At 35.7% G+C, this 12,846-nt stretch overlaps 1 protein-coding gene across 12 annotated transcripts in view; it reads right to left on the reverse strand.

Annotated features, from left to right (window-relative positions):
• Positions 1–12,846, reverse strand: part of EYA4 (EYA transcriptional coactivator and phosphatase 4) — a 307,648-nt gene that overhangs the window by 140,055 nt on the left and 154,747 nt on the right. For 11 of the 12 annotated variants that reach the window (XM_037844416.1, XM_037844414.1, XM_037844425.1 and 8 more), the window contains one exon: positions 7,668–7,717. The exons of the other annotated variant lie outside the window; for it this stretch is intronic. In XM_037844416.1, coding sequence (XP_037700344.1) covers positions 7,668–7,717 — 50 coding nt within the window. The remainder of the gene's footprint in view (positions 1–7,667; positions 7,718–12,846) is intronic. 12 annotated transcript variants of the gene reach the window in all.

The following is a 12,846-nucleotide window of genomic DNA, read 5'->3' on the forward strand; positions in this document are numbered from 1 at the left end:
GCAAAAAGATCAAGAGTGAAACCTAGGGATGTGAAGACAGTGAAGCAAAAGCTAAACAAACATGGATGAGAATGAGTAAGAATGACTAAAGGGATCCTCCTTTTAGTTGTAGTATTTCCTTCTCCCTTAATCCGTATGGAGATTCATCTTGCTCATTTCTAAACATGTACTAAGCAACTGTTCTGTGAGCAACAAGGTGTATGGACCTTTCAAATATATTATTTTACTCTTATTCACTCATTCATTTCATCTTGGAAGAGGATTAACTCTAGAGAGAAAAATGTACAAAGAAATCGCCAAGTGTATAGATACCGCTAAACTACACTAGCACACATAAGAGAAGGACTCAAGAAACAATGATCTAAGCTCTGAGACAGTGTTCTTTAAACCTTCAGTTATCACTGAGATCAGCAAGTACTTCCGAAAAACAGCTCAACAGGCTGCTATGACCAAAAAGGTTAAGATTCCCCAGGTATCAAGGATTCAACTGACAGCAAAACAGAGGCCTTCATTTACTCCTGTTCAGAACCCTGTGTGCATCCACATCTGCAGTAATCTGTTAACACACCCCAGAAAAGGCATAATGGATTCAGGAACACTCCGGTGAAAGCCAACAAAAAGAGTTAGACGCTGGAGAGGCATCCACGTGAGGGCAGGCTTTGAAACAAAGCAAAACACCCTCCAAATTGGAAAGAAAAAGATGAAGCTATAACTAAACCATTTTATATGCAGATTGAGTTATCAGAGACTTACCCTTCAAATCCCCAAACAAAGGAATTAAACAGCACTCCTAGAATGAATATCTATCTATATCTTTATCTATCTGTCATCTATCTCAATTATTTATCAACCATATATATCTAATAAGCATATATATCTTATAAGTAAAAGATGTGGTTTTAAACAAATGCAAAGAGTTAATTATTACTTTGCATTATGATTACTAATTTCTCGGTTTCATTAACCAAAAAGATTGTATATGCTAATAACATAACTCAGTTCAAGAAAGGCTGTATAATTGCATGGACTATACAGCCACATTGAGTTACTGAGAGAACCTCAGTTTATTGGAATTATGTCCCTAAATTTTCAAGGTTGAGGAAATGCAAACTGGCTGAAATGATTTCTTGGAGACAGACCATTGGGCTGGATGGTCCTCAGCCCTGGCCGTGAAATATCAAGTCCATTTTCATGAACGGGTCCTCATTTCCCCTGCTGTGGAAACAAGATAGTATTCAATTTTTTTAGGCAGGCAATTATATGCAGATAAACATTTCAGTCTTCTGGAGGGATTATGATAATTATTTTATTACCAAGTAGACATGGATGATTTTTAATACATTAAATATAACATTCATGTAAGATGAATTAATTATATTTTTAAGCCTTCACACACAGACCTTGGTATGTAAACTTTCTAGGTCCTACTGAAAAATTAGATATTAACCTGAAATTAATTCTCATTTCTCTGAAAAGAGCTGGAGAGTAATTTACTCATTTTGCCTTTCTCTTGATAATTGTAAAGTTAGTATAGCCTAGGACAAGAAGACCAAACCAAGATCTTTGCTGGTTTCAGTCTATAATTAGGATCTCAGCAAACCCAACTTCTTTGCCTAGAGAGTGGGAAAGAGTCAACCATGACTCACAGAATCTTTTTTTACTCTCCACTAGAAAAAGACTACTGTTTCATTAGCGTGCCCATCCTGTAATTACAATCCCCCTGTATTTCAATGATTCTCCCTTAGGTTTACTTGCTGTAACACTGGCAGTACTGTGGCCAGGAGGAGGCTGAAGGGAAAGAACTAGTGTAATTCCTAGAAGTCACTTCACTGCCTAATTTAGCCAAAATTTTTATTTCCATTTACTCCTTAATCAAAAGCCCAAGTATAAAACAAAATTGCCTGATTTGAGTTTTATTTCCTTTCTATGTCCTTGATCTAGTCTTGGCAAAAATGCTCTACTCGTTAGTGGCCAGAAAGGAAAAAGCATAAAGAAGCAGAAATTCATGACCACCAGAGAAATTATTTGGGTATTAGGGAGACTATTTTAGCATGCAGGCACTCTAAAATATTTATAAACCAGGCAATAAAAAATGAGAGAAATTATTTCCTCACCTTATCAGAAATAAAATGGACTGAAAGTATATGGTTAAAAAAATATGAGACTCAAATTTCTGCTACTAAATTCCCATGTCCAGGAACCATCTATAATGTTAAAAAAGAGTCATATATTTGCAGTGATGATTCAAATGAGGTACCAATTTATAAAAATGATATTCACTATGAATATAGAAAAAAAACAACATAAATTTCAGATTATATTTTAAGATGGTCTACCTCATAAAGAAAGTTAATTTTATGGTTTTACCTTAAACATGAGAAAAATATAAATTTCAGTTTTCTCACATAGCTATTTTCCAGTTAATACTTGTTTTAGTAACAAAGGCCAACAATAGTATGTTTTAGACATGGTAAGCAATAAAGAAGAAAGTAAAAAAGAGACATTTAAGGAATGTCAATTTTTATATAAAGCATTTTATATCTCTTCCCACACAACATTAAGTTCAATACAGTTTTATGAAATTGAGAAAATAATGTCCCTCATGTCTGGCTTTTAGGATATACATAAAATGTTATTTCTAGCAAGACATTTTTGCCTTACTTATATTGCATGGGTTAATACATTCTCTTTATCCCAATCTAAAGTCACATCTACAGCCCAAGCCTTTCTTTCCAAAAGAGGAATTAAGGCCAAAAAAGACAAAGAATTTGCTGATACACATACGTCACTCCAAGAATTCTCCTGATGGAGCCTCCACACCCAATTTAATTACTTCCCTACTGTAAAAACACTTTCCATCTGCGTTTATTCTAATCATGTCAAATCCAAAACCAACATAATATAAAGCTAGCTACAAATGAGTGATATGAGCTTTAGGTTCCAACAAGGCAGCACTTTGTAAGGCAGTGGGTCTCCAGCCTACTTTTTATGCTGGCAGTATTTCATTTTGAGCTCAATTCTTTACTTAAGATTTGTTTCAAAGAGAATTACCCAGGCACGACCACAACCACACCTCACACTCATGTGCAAGCACACAAGCAGAGATACATTCACGTCCAGGGATGCACATATACATGCATTTTTGTTTGCTCATTTGCTTCTTAGAGAGCAAACAAGAATGTACCCATATACATGTGCACAAAAATAATAATGCCTAGTGTCTATTATGAAGGTGTGTTTTGTTTTTTTGTGAAGAAGTTATAAAAACCGGACTTCAGTACATGCATGCAATAAATACTACTTTGGGCATTTCTTGATTTGTTGACTACTCAGTCATTGTATCCTTCTTCCACAGAATGTCCTTTAGCGTACTTTTATTTTCTCCTTGGTTTTCCATCATTGCACTAACTAAATGCCAGTTGTGGTACTCCCAGACCTCCTATCAATGAAAAATAAAATAAATAAAGGATTCAAGAATAGCTGGTTGTGGCAGAGCCATGGAGGCAGCCAAATCTTTCCACACTGACACTGTGGTCAGCGTGGCTCTTGTCCCTTGCACCAGAAGTCAGGAGGGGAGAACTGCCACTATTGAAATGGCTGAGCAACCGTGAACCATAAATGTGTGCTAGGTCACCTATAGGCCTTTCTGCTGCATACTTTAATAAGGAAAGATCATTTGCTTGTTTTTGATATCACAAAGCTCTGGAGTCCTTAGAAACTGATTTTTCTAATTCTATTTTTTTATATTAAAGATTAGGATACTTTTCGAATCCAACTAGAAAATAAATACATTACTAGACTTAAATGTACTGAGCTCTGAGCTATTCTGTTTCTTCTCTAACTTATTGATAATAATTGTGACCACTGAATCAGTTTGGTGGCTTTTTGCTTGTTTAAAATTCACTTAAACATAATTATTTGTCCAAACCACCTGAATGGCCAAAAAGTTAAAAAAAAAAAACAAAAAACTTCTTATATGAAATAATAATAATGACAATTATATTGCACTGTTGTTTTCCCACTAACCCTTAAGACTGGCCGCTTGTAAAGATGATCTAATTGCTTACAAAATTCTTGCAAAGCTTGTCATACATAGGTCACCGATAGAGGACAGCAACTTGATTAGGAAGGAAGTACCCATAAAGAATAGAGCTCAGAGCTTCCCATCTCTCTCTTAACTAAAATAACTCTGCTTTATAGGAAAAAAGATCATCATTTGCCCATCTTCTAATGTGCCAAAAAGCCAAAATTATTTGGTTCATTTTGATACCTAAGTATAATGAACAAAGGTAAAATGTCAAAAATCCTGAATCATTCTCATTCATTGCTGTTGGGAATGCAGAATCACACAGCCACTTTGGAAAACAGTCTGGCAGTTTTTTTATAAAGCTAAACAAAGGCTTACCATATGATCCAGCAATAGCGCCCCTAGGAATTTACCCAAATCACTTGAAAACTTATGTCCACACAAAAACCTATACATGAATGTTTACAGCAGCTTTATCCCAGTTGCCAAAATTTGGTACCAACGAGGATGTCCTTCAATAGGTGAATACGTGAATAGGTAAACAAACAGTGGTACGTCCATACAATGGAGAATTAGTCAGTGATAAAAAAATATGAACTATCAAGTCAGGAAAGACATGGAGGAAACTTAAATGCACATTGCAAAGTGAAAGAAGCCTATCTGTAAAGGCTATGCCCCTATATGATTCCAACTACATCACATTCTGGAAAAGGCAAAACTACAGAGACAGTAAAAATATCAATGGTTTCCAGAGGTCAAGGGGGGAGAGAGAGGGATGAATAGATGGAACACAGGGCATTTTTTGGGCAGCAAAATGATTCTGCATGATATTGTAACGGCAAGCACATGAAATTCTGCATTTGTCAAAACCCATAAAACTGTACAGCACAAAGAATAAACTATAATGTAAACTATAGACTGAAATTAATCATAATGTATCAATATGGATTCATCAGTTGAAACAAATGTACCACAATAATGCAAGATGTTAATCATAGAAGAAACAGAGATGAGGAGAGGAATATGGGAACTCTCTGCACTTTCTGCATTATTTTTCTGTAAACCTAAAACATAGTCTATTAAAAAAAGTATTAATAAAATCTTATTTAGTAAAAGGAGAGCATCCTATATCATTTCAAATACTCTTGGTAATCCAATGGAAAGACCATTTACAATCATTTTAATATAATTTGCATAGGATTCAATTATTGGGGCATCATAATGCATAGTGCAAAGGAAGAGTTACTCAAACTATAAATGAACTGCAGGTAATAGATAGCTGATTTCCGAAAAGAAAATATGCTAGTCATTAATACCTAGATATGTGACTGTTTTGTTGTACCAAGAAAATTACTACATACATCACAAGCTTGAGCCAATAGGATATAATAAACTAAGACCCACTTTACCATTAAATACAAATTTCTTAATGTAGTAGGTTAAGCTACATCATTAATATCATATTAGGGGTATGCATTTACTGTCATGGTTTTTACAATATTCTTACCTATGTATTTAAAATTGAAGACTGAGTTTTGAAATGAAAGGAATGAAAATGTGAGGCCAAAAATGATGTGGGACAATAATTGTAATAGTCCCTAGATTGCAAGCTCTTACAGCAGTTAACTCTATCCCTGAATTGTAAGGCCTATCTCTAAACTTTGAGATACTGATCCCCTAGCATATACCTGACTGGTCTCTGGAACAATGCTTATCTCTGAGACACCTGAAACTCAGAGCTAGAGCTCGGCAGATATGAATGTCAGTATTAGTGCATACAGCCACTGTCAAAAAAAAAAAAAAAAAGCTGAAAAAGAGCCCAGACTTCAATTAGTGATATGAATGAAGCAGGTCTGGTTAAGACCAGGGCAAGCCAGGCCAAAGGATAAAGGTTGAAACTGATTGTGTTTTAAAACTTCAACTTTCATATGAGACCAAGGGAATAGGTATCTATTTGGTACAGGATCTAAATTTTCTAAATGGTACAACTCTACAGTCGATTTATTCAAACACCACAATTGCATGGAACTTTGAATAGGAAGTGAGATACGGTAGGTTAGTATAAGCTGGAGTGAAATAGTGACACATCCTAGAGTAATTTGGGCAGATAATAAAAAATATATTTACAGCCTCCCCCTCCCCAGCCCCGAGGATCTGGGGGAAGGTGTGGATGTGTTGGACATCCTCACCTGGACTGGTGTTGATGTTGTCACAAGCATTGGGACTGGCGGTTTGATGTGCTGAGCCCTCAAGCATGGGACTTGACCTTATGAAGCTCATTACCACAAAGGAGAGTCTAAACTTGTATGTAATGGTGCCTAAGAGTCTCCCCCTGAGTACCTCTTTATTGCTCAGATGTGGCCCTCTCTCTCTCTAACTGAGCCATCTCGACAGGTGAACTCGCTGCCCTCTCCCCAACGTGGGACCCGACTCCCAGGGGTGTAAATCTCCCTGGCAACGCAGAGTATGACTCCCGGGATGAATGTGGACCCGGCATCGTGGGACTGAGAGTATCTTCTTGACCAGAAGGGGGATGCAAAATGATACGAAATAGTTTCAGTGGCTGAGAGATTCCAAATGGAGTCGAGAGGTCACTCTGGTGGACATTCTTATGCACTATATAGATAACACCTCTTAAGCTTTAATGTATTGGAATAGCTAGAAGTAAATACCTGAAACTACCAAACTCCAACCCAGCAGTCTGGACTCCTGAAGACAATAATATAATAATGTAGATTAAAAGGGGTGACAGTGTGATTGTGAAGACCTTGTGGATCACACCCCCTTTATCTAGTGTATGGATGAGTGGAGGAATGGGGATAAAAACTAAAGGACAAATGGGATGGGATAGGGGGATGATTTGGGTGTTCTTTTTTCCCTTTTATTTTTTTATTCTTGTTCTGCTTCTTTCTGATGTAAGGAAAATGTTCAGAGAGAGATTGTGGTGATGAACGCATAACTATGTTATCATACTGTGGACAGTGGATTGTATATCATGGATGATTGTATGGTGTGTGAATGTATTTCAATAAAACTGAATTTAATAAAAAAAAAAAAGCCAAAAAAAAAAAAAAAAAATGATGTGGGGCATCAAACACAAGTAACCAGGTAGTGCTGAATGCCTGTATGCAGTGGCCTGACCACTTCCATTCATCAATTCTGTGGGCTCCAAATAACCAGAAAGGGAAGGCCAAGTTAATTTTGATTTTTCCAATTTAATGGTATTCTCAAAATCTAGTAATATTTGATTGAAAAGAAAAATAAATACCATAATTTTCTTTTGTATACATAGATTTGAAAGTTAATCAACTTCTGGTCTAATTTCAGATGTGATGACATTATAAGAGGTTGGAGAGAAAAATTAAAGTTAACTTAAAATAATGAATGCTAAGGGAACATCTTTTGAAAGATTTCTAGAGGTGTTTCTACTATTGTTCTTTAAAGCTGACTTCAACCACAGTCCTTTTTATTAATAATATGATTAATGGGGCCTCTGTAGTATGGCACATAATGTCCATATATATCGATTCTAGAGGAAACTCTGTTTCAAATCACAGTTGTTATCTGGAGTGTAACATCTTACTAATTCTCAAAAATTACACTTTTTCTTAATAGAGTCTTGACCTCAATTTTACTGTACCTGGAATTCTGAGATTCTGAAACATCTGATTCTGTGCACGTTTTCTTTACCTGTAAGAAAAGGGTACTAGTTATTTTCATATGAAAATACAACTTCCTCACTCATAGTTCACAGACTTGTTAAACTTAAAGTGGATGCAGCTCTGCTCACCAAGATCCCTATAAAATACTCCCACATTTTACAGCAGCTAAACAGTGTATTTCATTATTGTCCCAAGAACAGCTGCCAAATGCACTTCCCCAGACTCCATTAGTATGTAAAATGTTCAGCTAAAATAGCTTGGGAGTAGCCTAAGTAGGAACAAAGAAACCAAAGAACCAGGTTTCCCGCTTAGGAACTAGAAAGTCATACTGTTCTCAGTTCACTAAGAAATGTTTTTCCAATTCATCCTTCTTCTGTCTCCTGCTAAAGTGCACAATAATAAACACCAGATTCTGGGGCAAAGCACAGTGTTAGTTAAAGCACTCATAAATTAATTTTCTTTTCTCAATCCAGGGCTGTGTGTTTTATATATTTGTGCAGCATATCAATTAAGCACAGGCACTGCCCACAGATTTCCCACATATACTTGCAGTACATTTTACAGACTATATTTCAACTTTGTGGTTTGTTAACCCACAAAAGGTAAAGGATGAAAATAACTTTTATTTCTAGGACTAGATAAAGTTATCATTTTCTGGGCAAAAACATGTGGCACATCTGCTGAAATAAGGCAAACCACAAATCCACTGCTGTTCACTGTTTAACTTCAAGCACAGGTTCCTCTGTCTGATTACTGTGGTCTTAAAGGTACATTTTATACAAGGTAGACCCAATTCCAAAAATCACTTGGTTAATATGGAAAATGTACAACATCTACTTACAAGTCCACTGTAATATACTTTGAGAGTTTATGGCCTATCTCTGCACCCTACAGAATCCAAGTCATTTTGACTCCTGGTATGTAGATTGGAAATGAAAAATAAGTCCAGTGAATATATAACCAGGGGCATGCTTGTGTCATGTGGATTGTAATATGGAAGACACTATTTAAGAGTATGATTTAAATTTTAAAGATACAATGCTGTATTTCCAGCTCCAAAGCAATTCTTTCCTCCTCTGACTCATAAGAAGTCTTTACAAACACTCAAAAAAAACCCCTTAAACTTTCAATTATCTGCATATTTTGCTTTCGATTCCAAGCCTAGACATTTCTGTAACCTGGGAAATCAACCTGGCTGATTTTCTGAATTTTTTACTCCCCTTTTCAGCCTCTGTATTTATATAATATGAAAATAAAGATAATTAGCAAAAGAGATCGCCATCCCTGTCATATTAGATAGTCTCTCTGCCTTTAGCGTGGAACTCAGTACCATGAGATAAAGGCTACATTTTGAGAAGTAATTAGAAAATAAAAGGGGAGGGAGAACACTTTTCTTAAAATGTAAACAGAAAATTCACTACAAAACCTACAAAAGTCTGCTGTCCATAAGACTTGGGCCCCCAAAAACAAGAACCCACTGGTTCTTTCCTACGATTCATCACCAGAAACTATACAAACTGCCCAATGAATTCACAGAAATCACGCCAATGTGAGTTCTGCTTCTCCCAAGACTTCTGGTGACTCAATTTTGGAACTGGCTGAAGAGGCTCCAGCACCCCCCACCCTTACCTCCCTCCTTATGGAGAGTCAGAATCAGACACGCTTCCTAGGGTATAAAAACACTTAAGAATTTTTTCTTTCATACTCATGGTTTCACAAAGCATCATTCTCCAAATAATGTCCCAGAAAGTTGGGATTATTCTACCTCATTCTCAAAATAATACCTGTAACGGCAGGGAGCACGCCTATGTATCTCTCACGATCTAGCAACCATAGCCCTCCCTGGCTCATGCTGACTAGAATAGGTGATTCTTTTAGACACTGTTAGAGCTGCACGTTTTTCAAAGTCATTATTGTTAAGGCCTTCATTCATTTGTTCATGGTAAAATGAGGGAAGAATATTATTTAGGATCAGTGACCACCAGAGTGGAGGTCAACAGGAAGTACCACAGGCGCCCAGAGGAAAAACTACCCCAGTCTGGGGAAGATGGGGAAGGTGACAATGGAAGTGATTTCTGGATGAAGGCGTGCTACACATCAAAAGTTTGGAATTCAACCTTTTAGCAGTAAAGACCACTGGAGAATTTTTTTAGAAACAGAAGGGATAGAGGTGGTTTTGAAGATTGAGAGGGTGGGGGAAAAACACAGAAGACTTAATGCAAAAGAAGAGCCAATGCAAATTCCACTAAAGCAGAGGGTGCTGACCTGGTGCATTATTACATCCCCAGCACTGAGGAGATGCTCCCCAAATATTAGTTTACTCAGTATCACTCAGTCCATCCCTAGAGGAGGTGATGACCCGAATGAAGACAGGAACCATGTGGCCAGAGAGCTGAGAGGAAGCTTTGGACAGACGTTTCTGAGACAGAACTGACAGAAAACTATAATTGAAGTAAGTGGAATACAATATCAACTGTTTCATCTGTACTTGGAAAGAAATTTTCAATATATTTGAGACTAGAAAAAAATTTGATTTTATAGTTTCTTTACAATGCTTCAACATCCAGTTTAATTTCTGAATTGATGGATAAAAGTTAAATGAATCATTAAGAAACATAAATGTATGGTGTCTTAGTTATGGAATTGAAAGTCAAATGGACAGTTATACCGAAATTTGAATATATTCTTCCATTTGAGAGATCAGTGATGCTTTATTAAATGGTGACTGATGAAACATATATTCTATGAAAGAAAGAATATTCTTAGAAAATACGTAGAAGCTTCCATCTTCAAGGGCCATCAATTTAATTTTAAAATTGTCCTTGAAACAAGTAGACCAAGAAATGGGACAGAATTTCATGCTATAATTAAATCAAAATCCTGTTTTTATAAAACACATAAAGAGGTGAGCAGACAATATACCAAGGAAAAGACAGATAATATTAAATCCATTTAATTGAATGCACTAAAATGAATTTTAACACTACTTAATGTCTCTTTAAAAGTTTAACTATTTTAAGAAAAATAACTCTCAGTATGCAATACACACAAATGTCAAAACAGTGAATGTTTTGAATGAATGAATGAATAATAGCTAAAGCTTACTGAGTATTTTTTATATACCAGGTACAATGCTTAGGTAGACACTATGTATTTTTACCAATTCCCAGATAAGAAAGAATATTGAGACCCAGCATGGCCAAGCTGCAAGCAACATGTGGAACAAATTTCAAATCCAGATCTATAAGGACATGGTAACCACTACACATTAGGAAACTAAAATTCATAAATGTGTAAACTAAAATATATTAAATGAAAATTATCACATCTTAATATTTAAAAGATTGATTTCTATCACACAATAATAAGGGCCATTGCTGCCTTTAATTAGGCAATTATTTTTTTCCACTCACTGTGCTGGACTACGTATGTATGTAATCTCATTTAATCCAAGAAGACAGGTTTGATGGATGAAATCCTCCTTTTACAAAGGAGAAAACTAAATCTGAACGAGGTTAATCATCTTGCCCAATGTCCCACAGCTAGCACCAGTAGGGCTGGAATCAAGAATTGAAGCCTCTATATTGAGCCTTTCCCTCCCATGTTAGATTTCCCAATTGCTTTTATTAGTTTGTTTTAAAACGAAGAGTTGAAATTAAAATTTTGTGGAACAATTTTCAAAGAAGAAACTACTAGTTACTTATAATACACCAAACTTTAAATGAATTGTTTAAATTGGAAGCCTAAAGTAGCCAGTTCTTACAAAGCACCAGCGACATTTTAACTCCATACAAGCAAAGTGAAGTGGAGCTGAAGGAATTATCCAGCTAGCTCCAGAATCTACCTACACCACCCCAACGACCGCAGAAAAGGTCTTACAGTGCAAAGTAACTTCTGTTAATCTTGAGTCGTTGTTTTCTGTCTGAATTATCAAGATCCACTCATTAAACAAGGCTGAGCTCAGTGCCTGGGGTGTACTCAGCATCCTTCCAGGCACAAGAAGGGCAAGGACAGACCCGAGCTGCCAATACAGCAGCCACTGGATGTGTGTGGCTACTGAGAACTTTAAATGGGGCTGGTCCACACTGAGATGTGCCGTAAGTGTAAAAGGCACACCTGGATTCAAAGATTTAGTATGAAAAAAGAATGTGGAATATCTCAATTTTTTATATCCAGAAATGAAATGATACTTTGGATACACAAGGTTAAATAAAACATATTATTAAAATTAATTTTCCTCATTTCATTTTACTTTTTTAATGTGGCTATTAGAAAATTTAAAATACGTTATGTGGCTCACCTTATATTGCAATTGATCAGAGCTGACTTAGACTAAGAAAAACCTGCCTGCTTGGATCATACATTCTAGTGGAGGAAATATATAATGAATAAGTAAATAAATCAACAAAGAATGCACAATGCCAGCAGTGTAAGTGCGGAGAAGAAAATAAAGCAGAACAAAGGGATAGAGAAGACTGGTCGAAATATTATATTAGTTATCTAGTTACAAAAAACATTTTTCTTTTTTCACAATACCATTCATTCTTCATGCTTTATATGCTGTGCTTACATGAGTAACATAAATTGTCTAGCCAAATTATAAAGAATATGGGATTTGGTACTGAGAATAATGAAGGCTTTCAATGTCTGGGAAATATATGCAGAAAATATTTTAATCTCTGGAATGCTTTGCATTATGACTATTATATCCAAATATAAAAACTAACTTTAAAACTTTTCATATTTTCTAATCACTAGGTGCTTTGCGAAGCTTACACTCTTTTGAGAAGACACAGAATTAACAATTGCAAACAAGAACAAATTTCTTTTATCCAATCCACCATCTTTTAAAAAAGGTGGGGCTCATTATCCCAAATATGATCTACTTAATCTGGCAGTTTATAAATCTTGAAACATTAATGATAATAAAAAAACTAAAGGATAGAATAATGGAAGAGTATATTAAAAGAAGACCACTTTTGATTTCATTCTGAAATGAACTTTAATGATTGAGTCTTAGAACATACCATATAGCGATAAGGAAACGATTAATTGTGAAACTATAAATCCAAATGAAGAGTTCAAAAATGAAAAGTGCTGATATAATAAATAGAAGTGTAGATATTTTTATGCATGGTATGTAAGACAATTTTTATT

This window comes from Choloepus didactylus, chromosome 7, assembly GCF_015220235.1.
Source record: "Choloepus didactylus isolate mChoDid1 chromosome 7, mChoDid1.pri, whole genome shotgun sequence".
Lineage (NCBI taxonomy): Eukaryota > Metazoa > Chordata > Mammalia > Pilosa > Megalonychidae > Choloepus > Choloepus didactylus.